Source organism: Amphiura filiformis, chromosome 17, assembly GCF_039555335.1.
Source record: "Amphiura filiformis chromosome 17, Afil_fr2py, whole genome shotgun sequence".
Lineage (NCBI taxonomy): Eukaryota > Metazoa > Echinodermata > Ophiuroidea > Amphilepidida > Amphiuridae > Amphiura > Amphiura filiformis.
Window position 1 is genome coordinate 53332890 of NC_092644.1, and position 26461 is coordinate 53359350.

The following is a 26461-nucleotide window of genomic DNA, read 5'->3' on the forward strand; positions in this document are numbered from 1 at the left end:
GAAAAATAATTCAAACTTTATCGTAACACGAAAAAAAGATTTTCAAACTTCACCGCAACACGAAAAAAGATTTTCAAACTTCACCGCAACACGAAAAAATAATTTAAGTATCGAAGATGTCGAAAAAAGACTTTATGTCTCGGGAACGTCGAAAAGAATTAAGTCTCGGGAACGTCGAAAAAGTTCCAAGGTATCGGGAGCGTTGAAAAGTCTAAAGGTATCGGGAACGTCGAAAAAGTTCCAAGGTATCGGGAACGTCGAAAAAGTGTCAAGGTATCGGGAACGTCGAAAAAGTCCCTAATACTATTTATGACGTAATCTGCCCGGATTGGTGAAATGCTTATTTTGTTCGATCAACTAATGACTTTGATATATGGATGGTAATGTCTATACGGATAATGTCTATACGGATTGATCGCAAGATTCTATTGAACAGGCTATAACAGACTGTTACACTAGTTTGATTTCCTTGTTGGGAGACCAGAACGCAGATATGCTCCGTCGTTTAGTACTTATTGCACTGTATGTTCCCTTTGTGTACTTTTGCGCGGAATTTATCACCGTGTCTCAATCAAAGCAGTTGATAAAAAACACATTATTAGAACGAACAAGTGAATTTTGACACGTAGTTCGCTTGTTAACTCGGAACACTTCTAACCCAAAAAGCAATTTGGAAAAAATGTATGTCTTCAATATGAAAGGTCTGAATTTTCAATTGATCGTCGGCTTTCATTGAAAACAAACAATGGAATTCTTCAGGCGACATCATCAGTGGATGGATTCTGCAAGAGTACACGAGAATCTCGCAACTAAGTGGAACAGTATTGGGACCAATCGTAATTGGGAAGACCTAACATGTTTCATCAAAATAATATATGCGAGAATACCACAACAGTGTCCCCGCGACCAAATACAACAAATAAAAATAGGGAAGACTTGAATGTTTCATCTAAATAATATTATAATATATTCCAGAATAAATACATTTGTTCATAAATATTTTGGTAATTCATCATCGCATAAAATTATTGTAGTGTATTTAGCATCGTTTAAGCACAGTTGAAATCATTTCAAACGTCACTTTACTTTAATTCAAATAAATGGTATTGCAATGGAATGCAATGAGTTTGTGAATATAGAATGATTCCTGATACCTAGTTACAGATACATGTTAGGATTTATCTGAAAATATAAAAATATGTCGACAAATGCGTAAACATGACCCTATGGCTTCATATTTTGATTATAATCTTTGTTTTTATCATATTTACCTGGAATGGTGAGCTTGGTGTACAAATCAGGGTAAAATTCACCATATCGGAGAAAAAAATAGAAACATCTTCATAAAATTCCGCACGAGCTGTGCCTTCTTTCTTTAACTCTTCCGCGACCGACGGAGGAAGCATCCTATGCAGGAGAGTCTCAGCACGAATTCTTTCTTCCTCAAGCTCTACGGTTTGCACATGCAAGGCATCACCTATCCGCTGGATGTGTTTGGTTTGCTTAAAAATTAGGTGAATTATTGCAGGCGATATAAAGACTATTACAGCCAATATTGCGACGGCTAAGAAGTACTCTTTTTGCAAGGCGTCAATAGCTAGATCAAGGTCAGTCATGATATCACCAGCAAGTGTGTTTTGGGTAATCAAAAGGAAATCGATATATTTTGTCATCCTGCGAAACCACTCGTCTCCTTTTTCCCAGGAAGGCTTTACAATGTCATATTGGTTTAGTTTAATCTCGTCCTCCATCTCCTTCAGATTATTGGATAAATGTATATCCAATTGTAAAAGGTTGTAATATACATCTTCTACCTTTGGGGTGTAGTACATACTGATTTCTAGTAATGCATCACCGTAAATACTCTTTTCCAAAAACCATTCGTACATTGAGTAATTGTAGAAACCGCCTATTGCATAAAAGGTACTTCCCAAAGCTCTCTTAACTCCAGCATGACCCTTAGCTTGAACCAGCAGCTCATAACTAACCAGCTTTGGCCAAATACCTTGACTTGTAGCTATCTGGAAGTCTGTCAAAAATCTACGCTTGATAAGATTTATAACATTTGTATAAAAAGTAATTTCTTCGTATAAAGTTGTTCTATTTGGGTTCAGGTGATTTCGAAAAGATTCGATATGTCTTAAGAATGTTTCCTGACTTTCAAAATATTGCGGAGTGTCCTGAGAGTGTTCACCAATATCCGATGGATTCCATTGCATAATATTACCTAACGCCTTGTCTGTAAACATATACATGTCTTGTAGATCTTGGTATATTTCATCACTCTTTGACGACAGATACAAAGCTGTTGTTCCACGCTCAATTTCAAGACGATGAATTAACAGACTGAAGTCTTCTAATCCAGATTTAATCCGGCGCCTTACATGTTTCATGGCTTGACTTTCAGTAGTTGCGTCGTGTACAAACACTACAGTCATTGCGATGAGTATGATAATAGGTATTATAGTTATACCTACCATTCGAAAAAGCTGCTTCTGACTTGCAGAACCTTGAGGTTTATATTCTGCATTAAATTTGGTATTGACATTTTGAAATACAAGAGCCACTTTGATATCTGATGGAGCAGGCGTTACTTTTGATGTCTTTGAGCAGCCGACTACAGCCATGGTTACATGTGTGTAGTGCTTCTAACAAAATTGCAATAAATTAAGTTAAGCTAAGCAAGTAGATAAAATGGACGTGTTAAGCGATTTCTTCATGCGCTTACAAACGCTAAAAGACAATTTACATCGGCTTCAAATCGTAAAATATGAGTATAATGAAAGCATTGTGGGTATATTCACTCAAACGAACAACATATTAGGGTAATTAGGGTACACAGCGGAAGCAAAAATTCCAATAAGTGCTCTATGAATCTTTGAACGATGAAAACAAATAGGGCCTATATGATTATTATTCAAGTGATTAAAACAATTAAGAATGAAGCACGGCGAAAGCTATTGTATCAAAATGCTTAATTATATACTCAGGCATGCGCCAGCTGATTCATGGCACTTCACAATGCCCCAATCAGGCATGAACATTTTGCGCCTGTTCTAAACAAACAAATCGTTCGAGAGGATCGTAAGTAATTAAAAAAATCCGATAAACATCAAAATTTTAATGATAATAAATTTGGGTCCTAAATGTTACAAAAATGTAATTTCCTTTGTGAACTCTTAATGGTTATCTAGTGTTGTCGAAAAACGACTCTATCTAATAGTCAAATGTGTATGTTTTGATGCGTGTATGCACTTTAGACATGTAATAATTAAATTTAAATAATTAAGGTGTTGTATCTTATATTCAGACCCTTAAAACGGTTGGGCGTGACATATTTCTTGAAAAATGAAATGATAATTTTAGAGGTAGCACGGTGGCTCAATGGTTATGGTCTTGGACTCATAATCTGAGAGCTTGCCTCACCCCACCCAGGTGCAATGGGAAGCTGTTACGGGTAGTCACAGTCGTTGCACTGATGAACCCTGCACCATTTGTGATGCGATCAAGCAAAATCAGTCGGAACTCGGAAATATTAAATTTTCAGATTCTTACAAAATAGTAAAAAGCATTTACAAAGCTGCATTTTGCAGAAAACTCCATTTAATTTGAACAACCAGTTCCAAAGATATGAGCAATTACAGAGTTTCCAAAACAATAGGAAAGAAAAGGAAATATTACCTTTGTTTGGCTATATCTCAAAATCAATATTTGCGAGTTCCGACTGATTTTGCTTGATCGCATCACATTTGTAGGCAGCAATATTAGAAAATTCCACCCGAAATTAGCCATTTTCACATTGTAAACCCGTGTAAAACATAATTAGTGGTATTTAACCTCTAATGACAGCGAAATAAATGTAAAGCGCTTTGAGGCTGTTTACATAAGAAAATGTAAAATAACCCTCTACCATTGCCTATGTTACCAAGTGTCTCTGTGGTGTGGACGATGTTGATCCCTTCAAATATATCAAGATTAATTTGCGGCATACACACTCTTACGTTTCATCATTGTTTCATCATTCATATGCCAGAACTAACAGTTTTAAATTCACATTTTCAAAAGATTTCCTGTTTATTTTGACAATTTACTATCCCATGTCAAGGACCAACTCTTGATGAGTCTTCATAGTTTTTTACAAGGTACTAAAAATACTTCAATGAAATCAGCTGGCAGGTCCAGAACTAATCCTGGTTCTTTTTTTCCTTTTTGGGTGCAATAACTGTATTTACTTTCTATACCTTTTGTATTTTTGTTCTTTTTATAATTTACATAATTTTTATTTAAACTTTAGATGTTCATATGAGCTGCCTGCCTGGCGGGAGTTTTGCTCTTTCGTCCTGGGGAGGGTCTCCCAGCGCTTTTTGTTGTTTGTGTGTTTGTAGAGAATCATACGGTTAGCCACTTTGAAGTTTGCTCCTAGTCACTATTTGGCTTTCCCTGCCAGGGTTCTCTTGTTTTTAGTCCTGTTTTGTCGTTTTGCTGCTCCGACCCACCCTCCCAGGAGGTTGGTGCTATCTGCCCAACAGGCCATGTTGCTCAATTCCCACATGTAGTGCTTATAAAATAATATTTGCGAATTTTGTTTTGCGGGTCCAGTAGTTTGCTTGCGTTTTGGACGTTTCATCTTCCGATCGAGGGCGTCATCAGTGATGCGGTGGGCTGGCGACACTCCTACTCTCATCTCCGGAGTGTGCAGTTCTTTGCAGTTGTTGGTCATATGCATGATTTGGTGAGTGTGTCCCTTCATCGCATTTGATGGCGTTGGCCCAGCGTCCTTCCAATCGGTGTCATGGTTTTGCTGTGACGCATGGTCTGTGATGGCGGACTTGTTTATAAAGGGCTCACTAAGACATGATTGTGTATGGCCGGCTGCTGCGAGGAGCTGTGCGCTCTGGAGGTGGGTGGGGGTGTTGCTGGTTCGTCGCGTTGCTGATGGGGTCTTCCGGTCAGGGTTTGCCAATAGTATGATATCTAACAGTCCTGATGACTTATTCAAGGGGCTTATATAAATGTTTTTGTATTTTTGATGTAGTGCTTTTTTTGATGTGCAATATATGTATTTTATATGTTTTCTGGCGAATGAAATGAAATGAAAGAAAACGATTGTAGTGAAGACAGTGGTAAAAACCGCATTGCATTTCAAAATAACTATAAATGACCGACCTACACCCCACCCCCCACCCCACCCCCCACACACACACACACCCACCCACATACACCACACAAGACAAGAGAGAAAAAAATCCAAAACGATAGGGTAGGGGTTCGAACCTTCAATCATGTTTTTTTAGTGAAGTTCTTTTATGAATTTTGTGTGAAAGAATATTAACATCATCATCACAATTTAAAAGAAATCGAACAATCAAACACTTCAACCGGTAAATGAACTTTTGGAACACGATGTACTATATATAGCACAAATATAATGAAAGACAGAGATAAAAAAAAAGAGACTAAATCGCGTCTGACATCAGGGCAAAGGAGTACGGAATTTTCGGGCTAGTTTTCAGAATTTCAGATGCGAAATATTTTTTTTTACCTCTGTCTTTCATTATAGAAAGTCCACATTTATTTGAGTGGTTATAATTTTTGACACAATTGAGAAAATCATAAAAAATGGATGTTTATGTGTGAAGAAATGATACCTCACTTGTGTAACAAAGAATTCCAAATTGTTAAGATCTGGTAAAAATCGAAGCAATTTGAAAAGTTGCCAATGCAGTCAGATGGGTTACGGTTCGCTATCTCTAAGGTTCGCTATCTCTAAGGTTCGCTATCTCTAAGGTTTGTTATCACTAATTACGAAAAAGGTTCGCTATACCTAAGGTTCGATATCACTAATTTTGAAAAAGGTTCTGTATTTCTAAGGTTCGATATCACTAATTTTAAATAAGGTTCGCTATCTCTAATTTTAAATAAGGTCCGCTATCACTAATTTATTGAAGGTTCGCTATCTCTAAGGTTCTCTATCACTAATTTAAAAATAAGGTCCGCTATCTCTAATTTTAACAATCCCGGTATCCCTAAGGTTCGCTATCTCTAATTTTAAATAAGGTCCGCTATCTATAAGGTTCGCTATCTCTAAGGTTCGCTATCACTAATTTCAAATAAGGTTCGCTATCTCTAATTTTAAATAAGGTTCGCTATCTCTAATTTCAAATAAGGTTCGCTATCTCTAATTTCAAATAAGGTTCGCTATAGCGGTCCTTATTTGAAATTAGAGATAGCGGACCTTATTTAAAATTAGAGATAGTGGACCTTATTCAAGATTAGTGATAACGAACCTTAGGTATAGCGAACCTCAATCGAAATTAGTGATAACGAACCTTAGAGATAGCGAACCTTAATTAATTAGGGATAGCGAACCTGAAACAAAATTAGTGATAGCGAACCTTAGGTATAGCGGACCTTTATTGGAATTAGTGATAACGAACCTTAGAGATAGCGAACCTTTAATAAATTAGTGATAGCGGACCTTATTCAAAATTAGTGATAGCGAACCTTATTTTAAATTAGCGATAGCGAACCTTATTTATAATTAGTGATATCGAACCTTAGAACTAGCGAACCTTATTCTAAATTAGTGATAGCGAACCTTTACTTATTTTAGGTATAGCGAACCCTTTTCTCTATTAGAGATAGCGGGATTCTGATCTCCATAGACTTTACACGTTAGAGATAGCGGACCTTAAGAGATAGCGAGATGTCACCGTCAGATGACGCCGTTTTAAGATTGCATAACCTGAGGTGTCAACGTTTTTCCTTGGTCGGTATCAAAGTACCTGCACTAATCGCGGTCTTTTCAGTTTGAAAAGCATTGTCATTAATCATGTTAATTGTGCATTAATTTCTATGACACCAGTGGGTATCATATAACAGTCAAAATTCAATTTTATTGCTTTCAATCAATTCTGTTAAAATTTAGACTCCTCAAATAAGTGCGGACCTTTCTTATAAGCTTATAAAATGATTGTCAACCATACCTGCATAGGTGTGCTCTGCGAACACATAATTGTAAAACTGACCAAATCTGAGAAGAAAATAGTGACATCTTCAAAGAACTCCGCCTTTGAACTTCCGCCGATCTTCAGTTCCTGTGCCACAGCGGGAGGCAGCATTTGATTCAGAAGAGTCTCGGCACGTGAATGTTCTTCCTTTAGTTGTGCTGTACGCAAATGCAATGTATCACCTATATTCTGTATCTTCTTGGTCTGTGTGAAAATTGCGTGAATTATGAATGGTGCTAAGCACAGAACGGCTGCTAAAATACAAACTGTTATGATTTCTTCCAAATACAATTTGTATATTGCCAGATCAAGATCAGTCATGATATCACCAGCAAGATTGTTTTGAGCTATCAAAAGAAAATTCATGTAATTTGACATCACGTAAAACCACTCATCCCCTTTTTTCCAAGACGGTTCCAAGATCTCTACCTGGTTTTGCTCAATTTCATACTCCATTTCGTGAAGATCAGTCACCAACTCTTTGTTACTGTCCATATATTCGTTATACATATGTTCTACCGTTGAGTGTAATACATACTTGTTTCCAGCAGTGCTTCACCGTAGAAACTCTTTTCCAAGTACCATTTATACATTGAATGATTGCGAAACCCAGCTCGTGCAAAAAATGTGCTCCCCAAAGCTCGTTTTATTCCGGCATTACCCTTTGCTTGAACCAGCATTTCATAACTTACAAGTTTTGGCCAAATACTGCCACTCGTGTTGATCTCAAAGTGGCTCATAAATCTGTCTTTGATTTGGTAAATAACATCCGTACAGAATGTGATAGCTTCGTATAATGTGGTGCTATTAGGGTCTATTTTATCGCGAAATGACTTGATGTAGTCGAGTAAACTGTCTTGGTTTTCAAGAAACGGTACCAGATGCCTTGTAACATCTGACACATGCCACTCTTTGATATTGTGAACGGCAAGATTCGTAGCGATATAAGCCCTCTCCAGATCTTGGTATATTTCATTACTCTTTGACGACAGGTACAAAGCCGTTGTACCACGCTCAATTTCAAGACGATGAATAAGAAAACTAAAGTCTTCTATTCCAACTTTGATTCGACTTCTCATTTCTTTCATAGACCCGGATGCAACAGTTGCATCATTAACTAACACAGCAGTTATTCCAACCAATACGAGAATGGGGATGATAGTTATTCCCAGCATCTTTATAAGTTGCTTCCTATTTGTAGAACCTTGCACTCTGTATTCTTCTTCAATATTGGCATTGTCTCGATGGTAGAGTATAGACACCTTAATACCCGAGCCTGGCTGCGGCTGTACTTTGGTTGATTTATAACAGCAGGAGAGTGCCATGATGATGATGGTTAGTCTTAGTATATAAAAGTTTCTTCTTTTTTTCGATTATGTTAGTGTTACCGTTTAAATGATTACACTATAAAACAGAAAACCCGTGTGCATTACAATGCATCACTAGACCATCTGACATTACTTTCGTGAACCAATATCTTTTTTATAAGTTACGAACTTGTGTATTTATCTGACAAGCTTACTTTTATACTAATTTCATGCTTGAACACAGATTAGCCAATTTGATCAATATTGCAATAAGTACAAGGTGAAAATACTCTTGAGCCATCCATCGATTTCTGAAAAATTCCAACAGATTTTTCCTTGACACGTTGGCAAGAATTAGAAATGTAGTTTAATAGACGTTAGTTGCTGTTGTTTTTCCTGATAATTCAAAATATAGACAACGGCAATCTACAATTTAAAATCCATAAAGTGATAAAAAGGTGAGTAGTGTCAAGGTAATTAGCAAACGTAGTGCAAATACTGGAGTGGGATGATGGAAGCCATATCATTGGTCGCATCACATGCAGTTCTATTCGATGCAACACGCTTTTCCAGAAAATCGCGATTGAAAATGATGTTGTTGCGTTTGGCTTCATACTTAATTATTTTTCGATAGAATTTCCTCGACAGGGTATTTATATAAAACAGAGACTTGGAAGTTTCATTTTGGTTAAATTGACATGTCCATTTTTCAAATAAAATTGTTTGATATTGTGTTTTACTCATAGCTTTGTATGTGAAACGATTTTTTTTATTCTGTCGATAAATTATGCTACGTACAGTTTCGTTGTGTTTTTGACATGATGCCACCGTCGGTGACACCTTCCATCCCATTTATTACTGTATTCTTACTTACGTCATGTGAACTCGTCAGGATATTGGATCAATGTTCAACTACAGTTTGCGGAATTCTTCTTTCTGGTATACTTCTATGTAATTTATATCTTTATTTTCAGATGTGATTTGTCATGTCAAAAGGAGACACTTTTGGGCCGGTTATCAATTTTATGGTTTTTACATATCTTAAATTAAGAGATATTTTGCTCCACAACGCCGTTTTCTCCAATGAAATAGGACATTCCTAAGTGAAGATATTATGTTCGTAAGTTATGGTATTATAAAATTAAAATTTAAAAATATTATTGACAATGTCAAGTATACATTGATTACAAACCTTGGATAATGTCTCAAAAAATACAAGATGCCGGTTATATTCCGGTTTGAAATTATCAGACAATATTTTTAACATTAATAACATCACAAATTCGCAACAAACCCAAATTGTGTAAAAATCGCACCCGGGCAGATTTTTGGCTATTTCTCCATTTACGATTCTGCCCAAAAGTGTCTCCTTTTGAGATGACACGTCACATGATGTGGTGTGATCAAGCAAAATCAGTCTGAAGTCGGTCGTAATCAATTTTCATTTTCTTATTGATTGTAACAAGCATTTGTAAAGATACACTACATTTTCACGCCGCAGGTTTAAGGGCTTTTCTCAGTGGCAACTCCTGAGCAACACCCGGGTTCCACCAGTAATGTTTGGTCCTCCCCAGGTAGTTCTTTGCAATGTAGTCGCTTGCTTTTACATAATGGGGAAAAACGCCCAAACCACTGGAAATAGGGGAAAATATGACAAAATAAAAGATGGGTCTTTAGATTAATTTTGAAAATCTGGATATCAGTATATTATATTGACAGAAATTGTTCAATATCAGACTTATTTAGTCCAAATTTAAGGTGAATTGTGGTACTTGATGAGCAAGTTTATTTTGGGCTAAAAGGAAGATGCACAGGGCAATTATTCGATCAAATCTTTCTACTGTTAAATGCAGAGGCTTGGCCTTTGTCACGCGAACATATAAACAAGCAGAATTTATTTCATTATATTATTTTGACACCTCATTTGTAGCAATTGACTAAATATTGACGTCACAGCGTACATTTAAATCAATGTAACCCAAGATTTGAAAGTTGCAGTAAATTGTATTGATTTTGTATTCAGTGTAATGGAATGAAATCTGTGTAATGATATTTTTTTTGTATTGTCACAATTTGTATGTTATTGCAACTTTCAAATCTGGAGCTCGCTACATTTTAAATTGACCGGTGTTTTATTGTTTTCTGGGCTATCGTATCAAATGAGGTGTCAAAATACGCAGAAATAAATTCTGCTTCCAACGCATTTTACATATTTGTAATACAATAGCCCTTTTTGAATAATGGCCATTATTTAAGGGGGGTTAGTTACTTTTAACTAAAAGTAGTGATTAATAAAATAGCATGTTTTATTTAGTGGGACATTTGCTCAATTCACTGAGGAATTAAAAATTAGCATAAATGGCTGTTGCCATGAGAACTGTCTTCCTTTTGAATTCTCCTAATATATGTAGCCTAAAATTAAAGAATCCATGTATATCAATAGCATAAAGTGTAATACAAACTTTTGTAATGCAAGTAATATGAAAATGGGTCAATTTTTGGCCAAAATTCCCCAAATTACTAAAAACATGCATTTTATGCCTAAAGAGTACTTATGAATATCAAGAGGTCATAGGTCAGAGAAAAATGTGACTGGACGCGGCGAATCAGCCGTAAAGTCGGCCCGGTCAATTTTGTTTTATTTCGTGTTTAGAAAATATATACCATAAGCTTTAAAATGGTATATCATTTGACTTCAAACGATATCCAAAAGCGGGGTTATGATTTGTTGAACTCTGTTCCTTCGACAAAATTGTATTTTTTATCGGTTCTACATGTGTCTCTTTTTCTACATTTCTGGTAATAAATATCCAACAGTCATAATTGGCGGTCATTTCAAATCATCCCCAAGTCAAAGAGGTTCAGAAATATCCTCTCATTGTTCATTGTTGATTATACATACCTAGACAAAATACAATGCTTTGTTATGTACCACTTGAACAGGATTTAGCCAAAGGAAACAAAGACAAGAACTATTCTATAGAAATAGGTAGAAGCTTATTATCCTCTTCAGCAGTAGTATTATTGATTGATTTAAACAGCATTTGATAAGATACTTGTCGCAACGAATTGATACACCTATGAATACGACCTTCACATACATTTTTTACACTTTAACTCAGAATACAATTTGCCGAGTTTACGGCTGATTCGCCGCGTCCACTCACAAATATTGTTGCTGTCATCTGGAATGAGAGAGGCTCCCTTGACGTTGATGTAAGCATCATGTCACAACAGTATTTTTTAATTGCCAAAGATGGCGCTTTTCACTTGCACAATTTTTTTTAGACAAGCTGTAGATAATTTGAAACTGAGTAGGATCTGTTGTACAGGTTTTCGTACTTTATTCGAAAACAAACTACTTGTATTAGGAACGAAATCTCTCTGTCCGATCCACAAGTAGGTTTTTCTATATTTAACACTTTAGAGTCAAATGTAGCAGACGCGTCAGCCACAAACGGGTATCCGCATGCACAGATGCGTATCACTGAGTCATCCATTGCTATTTCTAATAGAATATTTATACATTTTGCAACTCGTCTTCTTCTACGGCTTGTAATTGAAACTCACGTCTAACAGTTTCTGGGTCCATCGATGGATAGCGACTTTCTAACCAGTACGTTGTCATATCACCCTTCCCCTGAAACAAAGAATAATTAAAACAATGATATAAGGCCCGTGACCCGATCGATAGCCTCATCCCCCCTCCCAATTTACCTCATTGTTGGTGAGATCTTGGTATCATAAGAGATCCTATTTTGCTGAAATCGTGGAAATCCCCGTCGCTTAACTCTATTCTGTGGTATAGACGAAACCAGCGAGCCAAGTGATGGTCAGAATTTAGTCAGCCATGACTGGGTCCTCGGCGCACCAAACTGGTGTTGTAACTGCCCAATTGGGCAGATTAAAGCCGCTTAAAAGTCGATGTTATGTGGTATTGTGTTGTATTAAACTTTCATAATTTTATTGTCTATATGTAACACGGGTGATGAAAGGCAGTTTAAAATCCCCGCCAAGGACGCATCGTTTCATATTTTAGGTGGGATATACCCGACGGGGACCCAGCTATGGCTGCCATTGAAATTGGATTCGTCTATATCACGCTAGCCAAACTTCCCGTGCCCATTTGCATTGTGAGTAGCTATAGAATTTCTCTTCGATGAAATCGGAAAGTTCCTTAAGGGGTCGGTCACCCACCTTTGCACAGCATTTTTGTGGGGCAAGAGAGCACATCAGACATAACGAATTGCATTCTGAATACGAAGAATGTCCTTCTGAATTCAACTAATTTTGAATTTGTGAAATTTGCGATATAATACAAATTTTATGGCAAACTATTAAAAATTGATATTTTTTATATTTAGGGGACCTAACAGTCCTCGCAGTAAAATTTATAAATCTTATGATATTTATAAATCTAAAATCTATAAATCTAATGATATTTACTTAAAGAGTATGTAGCTGGGAGGAGTTTTAATAATTTGCCATAAAATGTGTTTTATGTCGCCAATTTAAATTTGAAAAAAAAACAACAGAATTACTTGATATCAGAAGGACATTCCCCGTATTCAGAATGCAATTCGATATGTCTGATGTGCACTTATGTCCCACAAAAAATACCAAAAATAACGTGCAATCCGATCCCTTAAGCATACTACTGTAAACAGCTTACTGTCAGTTACTGATACTGCTTTATGATTATATTGTTATGAATTCGGCAGAGAGCCGAATCCGGATTCGGCTTTTGTCCAATTCATGTTACGCATGCATTCTTTTTGAATTAGAGGATCAATGCTTTAACAATAGAGGGCAGCATATCGATTTATTAACAGTTATCGTTGTTGACCGAATTGTGATGCACCGTTAGTTTACTCTGTATGTCGCCCTCTTTTGATTACTTTTTTGATTACTCTTTTGATTATGCTGTTATCATCTGATCTCCGATATGCTGCCCTCTATTATGTACAGCATTGATCCCTTGTTCTCTAATTCAAAAATAACGCATGCGTAAAATGAATTTACCAAAAGCCGAAGCCGGATTCGGCCGTCTGCCGAATTAATAACGATATGTTGGCGTTATACGTGCACACTTTCTATAACTACAAGTGAACTACAGATTGACATAAAAATCGTTGTTTTATATCACAGTACTGTATTAGTATTATCGTTCCGGTGTTATGAGCAAAAAAGGTCTGAGGTACGGTGTCTGATCTCCGCCAAACTCCCCCTTTTATAATTCATATCCCCAAATTTTTAGTTTTCCCCCTTTTTGCGAAATGCTTTCCCCCTTTTTCAAATATTTCCCCCCTTTTTAACTTTCCCCGTTTTCAAATAGTTTCCCCCTTTTCGACTTTCCCCCCTTTTCGACTTACCCCTTTTCAAATAGTTTCCCCTTTTCGACTTTCCCCTTTTCGACTTGCCCCTTTTCAAATAGTTTCTCCCTTTTCGACTTTCCCCTTTACAAATAGTTTCCCCCTTTTCGACTTACCCCTTTTCAAATAGTTTCCCCTTTTCGACTTTCCCCTTTTCAAATAGTTTCTCCTTTCGACTTTCCCCTTTTCAAATAGTTTCCCCCTTTTCAAATAGTTTCCCCCCTTTTCGACTTTCCCCCCTTTTCATATAGTTTCCCCCTTTTCGAATCCCCCCTTTTCAAATAGTTTCCCCCTTTTTTAATTTCCCTTTTCACATAGTTTCCCCGTTTTCAAATTACCCCTTTACAAATAATACCCTTTTTATTTTCACCCATTTTGTAAAATTAATAGTTCCCCTTTTACAAATAATCCCTTTTAACTTTCCTCCGCTTTTCACAAATAGGTTCCCATTTTAAATAGTTTCTCCCTTTTAAATAATACTCCCTTTTTGTTTTTAATACTCCCTTTTGTTTGGGTACTCCCTGTTTTCCGTGCGTAGGCTTTACCAGTAAGCCTGGACCCTGGAGAGTACCGTGCACTCACTAGAGCTCATTTCGCTACATCCATTATTGGAAAGGCGTTCTACATGAATTTGGATACCAACGTAGGTAGATTTATAGCCTGTTGTGCAAGCGCCGCTAAATTCAATGGGTTAGGGATCCGTCAACTTTTATGCACGTTTATAGAGGGGCTGTACAAAGAGCAAATCCGATATGATTGATAAACCAAATGATGTTCAGAATGTTAAACGGGTGAAATGGCATGCATTAATATTTATGCTGGTCAAATTCATAGCAATGATGTTTGAAAGTCTGTGAAGAACTTGTCTATAAACAGGGATATGTCAGAGACAACAAACAACTGGCTACCATGCCATTGTTACAGAAGCCTAGATAATAAGAAATGTTTGTGCTATATAATTATTCAAAAGGTTTTTTTTTAAAGTTAGCACCAAAGTTTAAAACAAGCGGTCTTAACAGTGAAATGACAATAAAAGCATACATTTATAAAACGGGCCTGGACAAAATGGGCATTGCATATTTATGACAAGTGTGGCTGTGTGATTTTATGCAACTTTATTTTTAAGCCAGTTCCGAGTAATTTTCTCTATTCTTTGTTTGTCAACAATCCCGTTAACAATAAAAATGTGCTTTCTTATCAAAGGCTCTATGGCGTATATTCAATTGACCAGACAAATGAACCAGGGACTTCGGTCAGTGGTGCACGCCTCAAAAATCCAAAAAGAATTAGTAGGCCCTATATGTTAGATGAAGAATTAAGTAGCAATTAAGGGGTACTACACCCTGCCCAATTGTGTGCCTATTTTTGCATTTTCTCAAAATTATGGCGCATTGGGGACAAGTAAGATATGTATATTATAGGGGCAAGGACTACAACTACTGCACTGGAAATTTTATTTCAGCACAGCCAACAGTTGTGGAGTTACAGTCAAAAATGAGGGAAAACCAATATTTGATCAATAAATCAATAACTACTTGCTTTGTGTTGCTGTATTTTCAAAACAGTAGTTGTAGTCCTTGCCCCTATAATATACATATCTTACTTGTCAACAATGTGCTATAATTTTTGAGAAAATTGCAAAAATAGGCGCAAAATTGGACAGGGGTGTAGTACCCCTTAAGCCTAGTCTTTTTTAAAGTCGAGACAAGTCCAAAATAATAACGATTAATAAGCCAATCTAATTGATTCGAATTCCAATCTCCTGGCCTTTTCCTGGGTCTTTATTTAGTTGCATGATATAATTCAGATTATGATTTTTCTTAAATGTAGATCTATATCCTATAGAATTCATAAATTACATAATAAGTATCATTTTATTCATTTTATTTAGCTCAAGAATTTGTATCAGACAATCACGTGCTTTCAACGTGTAGGCCGGACCTATTTCAATATCGAAGTACATGGGACGTGAATGCACGGTACTATAGATGGTCCGTGCCTACTGGTAAAGCCTACGCATCGTGAAAAGGGAATAAAAAAAAAGGAGTAAAAAAAAGGGAATAAAAAATAAGGGAGAAACTATTTTAATGGGGAAAAATCTGTAAAATGGTATTATGTAAAAGGTGAAAAGAAAATTCGAAAAGGGGAAACTATATGAAAAGGGGGAAACTATATGAAAAGGGGGAAATTCGAAAAGGGGAAACTATATGAAAAGGGGGAAATTCGAAAAGGGGATACTATATGAAAAGGGGGAAATTGAAAAGGGGGAACTATATGAAAAGGGGGAAATTCGAAAAGGGGGAAACTATATGAAAAGGGGGAAATTGAAAAGGGGGAAACTATATGAAAAGGGGAAATTCAAAAGGGGGAAACTATATGAAAAGGGGAAATTCGAAAAGGGGGAAACTATATGAAAAGGGGAAATTCGAAAAGGGGAAACTATATGAAAAGGGGAAATTCGAAAAGGGGGAACTATATGAAAAGGGGAAATTCGAAAGGGGGAAACTATATGAAAAGGGGAAATTCGAAAATGGGGAAACTATATGAAAAGGGGAAATTCGAAAAAGGGGGAACTATTTGAAAAGGGGGAAAGTCGAAAAGGGGGAACTATTTGAAAAGGGGAAAGTCGAAAAGGGGAACTATTTGAAAAGGGGAAAGTTAAAAGGGGAAATATTTGAAAAAGGGGAAAGCATTTCGCAAAAGGGGAAAACTGAAAATTTGGGGAGATGAATTATAAAAGGGGGAGTTTGGCGGAGATCAGACACCGTACTGAGGCCAACATTTGGGCTCCACATGTGTAAACAGAAAATTTCCTCCGATTTCGATGAAAATGGTTCATCTTTTCAAACCCCATACCCCAATGTCAAAAAGAAATCTACGCCACCACTTGGCCACTGGTGCTTTGAATTCTATCGTATGAACCAATGTCGGCTGTAGACATAATGGTAGATCTGCAATATATGTGACCCGATCTAATGCACTCAGGCCAAAGTAGGAAAATTTTGAAAATTGATTATACTAAATTGCTCATTATTAACTTCTACACTTAAACAGATGGTGAATCCCCAGGTCTCTTGAATACCTGGTTCAAAAGTTATGAGCCTTTATTATTATGTCCATTTTCTTTTGCTTTATGTTATTCTTCTCTGCACTTTTTTTTCCTATATCTCATTATTGCCGACTTTAACCTTATTGGATCAGATCTGGTCACATTCAGTATGTCGTGACATAATGAGTATGATACGGATTCTAATGATGCGTTGAACACAACCAGTGTCCACTCTGCTGGGAGAAAGGTGGGCATTTACCCTCCCTTCGCTAATATTTTTCTTGTCCCCCAGTTCCCCCCCCCCCTCCACCCCCTAAGGCAAGATTACCAAAATGTCCACTTTTTTGCCACAATATGTCCCGGGACAATATGTTTCAAGATTTGTTGATTTTGTCCCCTCCCCCTGAAATTCATTTTGCCCCCATCCGCCCACCACCGAAAAAATCCTGGTGGCGGAACTGAAGGCAACATTGCTTTATTTAGGTTTGCTCTCATTTTTACCGCATGCATCAATGCTGGTTACAGATCTGCATACCTTTACCAGATTCGTTCCACGTAATCTTACAGCAAATGTCTCCCGATAATGTTCATAAGCCACAATAGCAAGATAAGTCGCCTCACTCATGTGTATTCTGTCGGCTGCAAATAATAAGAAATGCGTCATCATCATAAATTATCTTTCTACTTTACTGATTTTGTCTTTTCATGAAATGGTCACATATGTAGAACAACTACACACTGCCCTCTTTATCGAGAGCGAGATGTTGGATACTGTCAGCATGACCGAGGTAGAATTTTAGATGTCTGACGTAGATCTGCTCATACCATGAATCCTTTGCTTTGAAACAAGGTCTTCGAAAAAAAAAACTGACCAAACTGGCGCATATGTCATGCATTTGTTTTAGGAAACACTCTAAAAACTATAAAAACCGTTGTAAACTAGGAATTTGATTTGATTTGATTTGATTTGATTTGATTTGATTTGTTCGGGTTTTGATAACCCCGGATAACCCAAGAAAGCCTATATTGAAACTTATTTCCATTTGGAGTCCATTTGAACACCGGGACGGGTTGGGAACAGTCAGGGGTTAACACCCTACTCTTTTCGATACATGTACATGTATGGCTCTCTGTACACGGTACCAACGGCCTGACGTCCCCTCCAATCCCTTCATGATTCATTTACCCAATTTGAAATGAACCATGAGGAGAGTGGAAGTCTGAATTTAATCTAGAGATGTTGCCAATTAATTTGAGACATTTTCCTCCAAGTCAATATCCCAGCAAATCTCCTACGCCGGTAATTGAACCCGAAACCTTTTTTCCCCTCACATTACGCGAGCATCAAGTCCACAGCCCCTTGAGAGGTTTGACCGAAATCCATTCATAACTTGATATTCCAATTGGACAAAAGAACTTGAAAACCCCAATCATTGTCAATCATTACACTACAGTTTTTACTCCAAGGGCTCTTTGATTTCTTCAAATAATTGTTTATAATGATAGAGTAAATACTCCGCCTTCTGCGCTATAACAAGTTATACCCCGGGATCGTACCTTGGCCCGTGGATTCCATTCTACTCGCTGTGTTGACCGTGTCGCCAAACAAACAATATCTCGGCATTATTCTGCCAACGACTCCTGCTGCACAGGGACCTAAATCAAAGGTTTATTAAGATTATTAGTAAAATACAATTCTGGCGCCAAATTCCGATTTGGGAAGAAACGAGATTTAAAAGAACTAATTTAACATGCTTACGTGTTTTTGTTGAATTATTAAGATCTTTCCTTTATTGATATGGAACAACCACAACCACTTACAGTGTCAATCCATAGCAAAGTTGTATCAAAACAATTTATCCAAAAAAATGCCAGACACCATTGTGTATCCTTTAAATGAGCTCTTGATAGATTTATGAAAATTTTTCGCTTAATATATCATATTCAATTCATACAGATAATAAGTTGACAAAAAGCACTTTGGGTTGTAGCATAAACTTACTATTTATCGTAAACGTTTTCAAGCCCTCTCTGGTCTTTCATATGACGTTTAAATCATTAACAAAATAAACCCTCGCGAAATGAAAGATAATAACCACCATGCTTGCCATGTAGGTTAATATTTTTCTTCATTATCTCTTCGTCATTTTATTGTGATAATGGATGCCTGACCTTATATAGATGTATCTATCGATTATGAACCTTGTGTATTGGCCAGGGTTTGTTATAATAATCCTCACCGTTAGAGCAGCAAAAAAAAAATCGATTTTCATTATCTTAATCGATTATTGAAAAATAACATTTTGATGTTTTACAATAGTTCATTCTACATATCATATACTTTGAAAACTTACTTGATTTATTGTTGTTAATGAGTTATGTACGTTTTACAAAAGTGTTGTTGTTGCAGCCCTCTTTACAACATACCTCAAGAACCACAGGACTTACAAAACTATATCTGTGATACACTCGCTATGAATTGATCAATGCAATTTTTGCCAAAGCTTACATATATTCGCAAGATGCTGTGAAGTATTAAATCGCAACAGTTTAAGGGCTGGGGTATGAACGTTTGGACAGTATTTATTGTGGGACATTAGAGCACATCAGACATATCGAATTGTATTCTGAATACGATGAATGTCCTTCTGATATCAAATAATTTTGATTTTTGAAATTCGCAATGTAATACACATTTTATGGCAAATCATTAAAATTGATATTTTTGATATTTAACAGTACTTGAAGTAAACTTTATAAATCTGATGATTTATACTTAAAGTGTATGTAGGTGGGATGAAAAGCCGACGATCAATTAAAAATGTTGACCTTTCGTATCGAAGATATGGATTTTTTCCCAAAACACCAAACAAAAATTAGGTCAAAATTTTCAATTGATCGTCGGCTTTTCCTCCCAGCTACATACACTAAAAGAATATATCATTAGATTTATAAAATTTACTTCGAGGACTGTTATATATCAAAAATTTGAAAAATATCAAATTTTTATAATTTGCCATAAAATTTGTATTATATCATGATTTTCAAAAATTAAAATTATTTGATATCAGAAAGACATGCTTCGTATTCAGAGTGCAATTCGATACGTCTGAGGTGCTCTCATGGCCCATAAAAAATACTGTCGAAACGCCATAAACGCTCATTCCAGTTCCCTTAAAATAGTTGCTAACCTTAAGGTTGGTCTTAACTCTTTAATTATTTTTTAACTTCTTAGAAAGTAGATATATTTGGGGTTTCGTGAAATTGTCGCCAAAAATAATTGCAAAGTGCTCAATTTTGCAAAATAAAATCATAAAGAAGCCTGATTTTTGCTCAAATTTTAATTATTTTGTTGAAGTTGACCAAAATTTTTAAAAATTTCCTAGATATTTATAGCTAGTTTAAAAAAATTAAAATGTTTTTTGTTTTCACGTGTTTATTTCCATTTGTTTGTACATGGAATATTCTAGAAATGCATTGGATAATGCTAATCAGTAAAATGAACAAGAAATTCATATTTAGTTATATGTAGAAATTTCTGGAAGGTTAAGAGATGGCGCTATTACAGTAACCATCTAGACAGATTAATGATTGGTTCGTGTTGAAATATAAATGGGGTATATTTAGAAATTATGTAATATGCTGTAATATGCTATTAGTGGGTGATTTTTCTAGAATGGTAACAAATTATCTATAAGGCCTGCAGAATAATCAAACAAAAAGCAGCAGATTACAACAGGGAACTCTGTGAAACTTATTTAAACCAGTAGGTTAGTGGTACAAAAGTTATCATAAACGTGCGAAGTCTCCAAACTTTGGTTCGCGGTTCTTGGGTGTTGGATCGGAGAGAAGAAAATACGCCACATGATGCAGTCATGTCTACAGTAGAATTCATCTCGACCTTTGCAGGACTTAACCCCATTAAAAGCTATTAAACCAAGATAACACTCATTGAAACAGCTCAACTGATTAAATCGGATCTTCTCTGGTTGTGCACAAGTGACTGTTTTCATGTGCGATATCGCAATAAAGCTGGTATTCATAGCTTCAGTTGGGTAACCGATTATAAAGGAAACGAAAGGAAACAATGTTATGTGTGGCTTTGTTCACGAAATCAGACAATGGCGTGCTTTTTGTAAACCAGCATTCTTGAAAATGAGCAACATAATGATTTTTTGACTTAACACGGTTTGGAAATAATTTCTTCATATTTTTGGTGTTATCTGTCGTTTACATGTCCTTCCTAAAACACAAAAGTACGACCTCTCCAAACACCTAAATTAGCTAAAAATTTAGGACATGTTACAAAACTATATTGTCTAGAATTTTAGAAGAGTACTTTTAATATTGGCCGGTTATTTTTCACACAGCGACGTTAACTAGGCAATGTACTATTACCTATAACATTAACTAAAACACCAAAGTACGAATATTTCCAAACATCTAAATTAGCTAAAATTTAGGACATGTTAAAAACTATATTTTCTAGAACTTTAGAAGAGTACTTTTAATATTGGCCAGTTATTTTTCACACAGCGACGTTAACTAGTCATATCCCCATACTGTTAACGTAGGGCTATTTGTAAAGGTCACGCGTCAATGGGAAAGAGCACTGTGTATTGTGTATAGGAAAACGGACAGTAACTGCAGTATGAAAGGCGTTAGTGAAAGCCAATAGTGTTTGATTGTCTTGTTGACTCAAAGAAGTGACAGACTGAAACATCTCCATCAACGAACTGTGGTATTTTGCTGGACTAACATAGTGTGTTATCTGACTGTCAAGTAAAGCAGATAGCTTGCTCGAGTGATCTCCGACAGAGGAGCTTACGGTCAACATAAAATACCATTTGGAAAACACTAGCATAGCAGCTAGGATATTGTAAATATAGTCTCCAGGACTTGGACTGAGACTTTGGTAGACCATGGGTTTCCATTCGGTAGACTGGATCTCGGACATTGCCAAATCTTGGATCGAGAACTGAGGCCATTAAAAGAATCTCATGAGATAGTCTGCCAATTAAAATCTCCAGGCTTAGATAATTACCCTTAGCAAACGGAAATTTTTGTAGTAATTTTAAGTTTAATTCTTGTGATCTTGTTATTTGATTGAGAGCCATACTGCACTAATTAATAAATACTCATAATGTTGTTCAATATATTACACTTTTTGTAAACAGTGTGTTTACGTATTTGGTGTTGAGTGAATATAAGAATTAGCAAAATAATTATTATATGGGAAAAGGGTAAACATAACTTCATGTTTGTTATGTGTGTTGTTATCTGATCTGTTAATATTTACTTTTAATAAACGATCCATGTAGGAGGCTATATAATATCATTTAACATGTTTAAGCATCGAATTGGTTTTTTTTTTACATAGTTACCATAAAGTTACTAATTCACACATTTATCATGTTTATTGTGACAGTTTCAGATGGAACATTTATTCTCTTAGAATAAGAAGCTGTTTTTATCTTTACGCCAATATTTCGTTTCACTTTATTTGTTCGACCTGGTTTTGTGTGACATATCTCTCAAAAGGCAACATATTGAGATAACATTTATAACACATAACAATGACGATTTATAAGATCTAGGCACTTAGCAAGCAAAATATACAACAATCTTGCAGATACAACTAATACAAATATCAGAGTCGGGAAAAACTATGATGAGATCTACATCTAGAATAACTTACGTGAAATAAATGTATCTTTCTCGCAGATAATTTTTATACATGTTACTTATATTGTACCAGTAAAGTATAAAAACAGATGAATCATGCGGGGAATCATGAACATCATTGAAGTAATTTATGTTGTGATTTGAAATAACAAACATTCATATTTTTAGCTTCTATTGGGTACATAATGCGCGATTTTATGCACATATGGTTCCTCATTAATCTAAAGGTCTTTTATAATGAATATCTTATAAATCATGATTATATCTAGGAGTATCGAATTGTTTATTATGGACAATAGACATGTTAGATGGATTCATTTTCTCTGTTAACACGGCATTTCAAGATCATGATTATCTTCACATTCATTCATAATACTAATAAACATATTTAATTATTTAACATATTTAATATAATTAAGGAAAATAATAATTATTATAATCTATAAATTAGGCTTAATAGGGTTTGATCACAAAAATAATCTTCAATCAATACTGTCGTCAAGATAAACGCCCTACGTGCATTTTAAAGCCATATTGTAACATTTGCTGAGAAGGACGCCTTCAAACTTTTTCAAAATTCTGTTTTGGCACGATTGTAATGTACATTATTAAACTAACATACCCTGTAACAATCAAGACTGTAGGTGCTGTAGCTTTTTCAAAATCCGAGATTTTGAATAAAACGCAGGAACCATCTTTTATTTATGACCGTACATGTACGATAGAAATAATAGTCGAACGCGTACGCTGTGTTCATGACACAGTTCGTGCATAGGTCAAAGGACCGGGTCGTAGCATAACCGACAGAGTGACACCCATTGGCGGCATCGGAGCTTGTAGTAAATTCCAATTTTCTTAGCTTTACCTCAATTGTTCGGCTCAAAATTAAAAGGGAACATACCTGACGTGAAAAGGGGTAGATAAGTTCCTTTTTTTGGTATCAAACGGTCCTTGATGGTGGTAATGTTGACGCTTTTGATACCCTATTTGCAACATTTTCTGTATCCAAGTAGTACCCTTTTGGGCTCCCCGCCCCCAGAATAGTCGATAGAGTGGTATTTGCCGTAAAATTTGGACATACGAAGCAAGCCTGAAAACATTTCAAGAGTGGCTCCCCTTAAAAACTTGGATCCGCCCTATAGGCATGGGCCTACTGAATTAGAGCTACGTGCAATGTTTATCTTCTCCTTTTGTCCCATTTCTCTCCTTTCCCAATTTCTCCTCTTCCATCTTCCTTCGTCACACACTTTCTACTTTGGGGCAGGGGCGCCACCTGTGTCTGTGCCTCCTTATGTTTATCTTTATATTCCTATGAAATGAGGTTTTCATGAAAAATGATGCTGAAGTGTTGAGTGCAGTCAAAAGTGCAAAAACCTTTGCCGGAAAGTGACTGCAAAAGCAAGAAAGAAATGCCACAGCATCTCTAGTCTCCTCCACATTTTAAGCACGGATTTTAAATTGTCACAGCACATATTTTTAATCTCACTATACACGAACGTACCAGGAGGAACATTAAAATAGCCACATTGGTTCAAAGGAATACCATATTATTGCTGTAAGGAATCGAATCTGTGTAGTCTTTGAACTGCATGTTCCCAAATGTCTTTTGTTAACTTATTATCTGTATGCATGTGATACGATATATTCAGCGAGAAATTCTCACATATCTATCAAGAGATCAGTTAAAGCCACAATGTACAAATTCTAATTTTGTTATTCTTTCCTAAAAATGCTGAAATAAGATTAGTAATAAGTACTTTGAAATAATCGAACCCATGTCATTATAGTCTCTGAACTACATTTCCCAAATGTCTTTTGTCAACTTATTATAACGACAAATTCTCACAAATTTAGCAAGAGCTCATTTAAAGCCATAATGTACGAATTCCGTCAAATTTTGATTTGTTATTCTTTATTCAAAATGCTGAAATAATATTATTAATAACTGCTGGGAATTTAAGCTTAAATAACAAGGGGAATTGAATGGAACGCTACTTGCTATTTTGGTCGTTTAACATCTATGTTCTATGGCGGATATAAAGTCATAATTGTGACTTTATGTCAAAACTACTCTGTTGGCCTACATTTAGGTGTAAGTTGACATCTGTAAACATTAGAAATATGCCAAAAAATCAGGTTTGAAAAAGGTTAACTAATTGTATATCATAAGATCGTACATTGTGGCTTTAAAGGATACACAATGGTGTCTCCGTCGTTGACATGCCAAATTGTATTTGGCTGCTAATATGAATATCGTTTCCAACTCAATAGATTTTATGAGACAAAATCAATGATTTTGCGAATGATAATATCGTTATACATCTCCATTCATAATGTGTCGACATTTTAATTTACTGAATAATGACCAATTAATGCACTCATTCTTCTCCATGATTATCATGGTATGGCTGTAAGAAAAGTTGTTCGCAAGAAAAATACTGTCAACTCCAGAAATACTAAAATGTCAAACAATTTGCAAACAGCAAACAATAAGTCAATATGTTGACGAACAGATCATTAGACACATACTTAACCATTCTTCTTTAGTGCAAAGCGGCAGGACTAATAGTCGATAAATATGTTTTTCTTAAATTTATAATCATGTTATGTCAAGTATCCAAGTTGTAAATAAAGCTGTTTACTTGAGTAGTAAATGAGTAGGTACGCCCTGTTATATTACTCAAAGAGAAAATTCGGAGATATCTTATTTATTTACTTTCCCTCAATTATTTGCATGATACACGCAATTACTTTTTGACACACACAAAAAGCGTATTTTCATAAGTATACTAACAGAAGGTAAAAATTGAATCATTGTACTAACCAAAAGTGTAAGAATAAATGATTGTTATACTATAGTACCTGTATGAATACCAATCCTTATGATATATCGATGATTGCCTGGCATGTGTGGTATTGTAAGATGATGAATGGAATGACGAATTGCTATCGACATTTTAGCTATCTCCACGGCGTGTTGTCGTCCGTTCTTAATGGGAACGCCTAAAATTGTAAAGAAAGTTGAGAAAAGTTTGGTGTCACTTCTGAAGTTTAAAGTTTATATTTCAGTGAGAAAATATTTTTATTAAGTAAATCAATAGAATTTACTGCAACTTTCAAATTTTGGGTTACATTGATTTAAATGTACGCTGTGACGTCAATATTTAGACAATTGCTACAAATGAGGTGTCAAAATGCGCAGAAATAAATTCTGCTTCCAAAGCATTTTACAGATTTATATGATGGTTCAAATTGGTATGCAGACTTTGGGACACCATGTAGATAGAGAAACGCTGAAAATTGGTTTCATTGTGATTTTCAGTCTCAACAGCAGCAAAGACAGCAGTTCTAATATGATGTTACGTTAATTTTCACCGACAATGAGCTCGATTAATGTCACTAATATGAGGGAATCAGAAGCCTGAACCGCCTGAACTTGAGAGTGGCATTTTTCTTACGGATATGCAGTAGTGGCACCAAGAAGGGGCATGGGGACATTTACATCCCCAACTGGACTGCCGCCTCAATCCGAACAACAACAAAAATACGATTTTTACACCCACCCCCCCCCCACCCCCATTTTTTTCCTTTTTTACTTCCTCCCATTACCCACTCCTCCAGACAAAATTCTTGGTGCCACTACTGCGAACATGATTTGGGTCAATAACCAGTAAATTGTATGTATTGCCATCTTGCAGGTAGCATACATAATGACATCAAAATACGAGTACGATTACGAGTACGATTACATTTAATAGACTGTTGCACTTGCACTCGTCCACTCTTGGGTCGATAATGAAGTTATTTTATTGAACAATTTAAAACTGGTTAAATGTGTTCACTCATTTCTGAAATCATAACACACATCACTGATTTTTTTTCTACCTTAAACATCAAACCAGTTATATAAACCTAATCTTTCCCTCAGCTATTAGGAAATCTTTTCTTTCTTTTTTTTGCATTATTTATGCCGTTCGACTAAGCTGAAGTTAGTAAGTTTACTCTTACCTGAAGCCACCATATAGGCATCTCCGATTG

General features: G+C 35.9%; 2 protein-coding genes across 2 annotated transcripts; both read right to left on the reverse strand.

The window, feature by feature from the left end:
* Positions 1-1232: 1232 nt before the first annotated feature.
* On the reverse strand, positions 1233-2627 carry LOC140137298 (uncharacterized). Its single transcript, XM_072158941.1, has one exon. The coding sequence runs from the start codon at positions 2625-2627 to the stop codon at positions 1233-1235; it is 1395 nt and encodes a 464-aa protein (XP_072015042.1).
* Positions 2628-10904: 8277 nt separating this feature from the next.
* Positions 10905-25396, reverse strand: LOC140138471 (guanylate cyclase 32E-like). The gene is made up of 4 exons (XM_072160356.1): positions 25286-25396; positions 18296-18394; positions 17274-17377; positions 10905-11957 (listed from the first exon to the last, which is right to left on the reverse strand). Exons 1-4 carry the CDS (start codon positions 25377-25379, stop codon positions 11838-11840), a joined length of 417 nt encoding a protein of 138 aa, XP_072016457.1. The 5' UTR covers positions 25380-25396; the 3' UTR covers positions 10905-11837.
* Positions 25397-26461: the final 1065 nt, after the last annotated feature.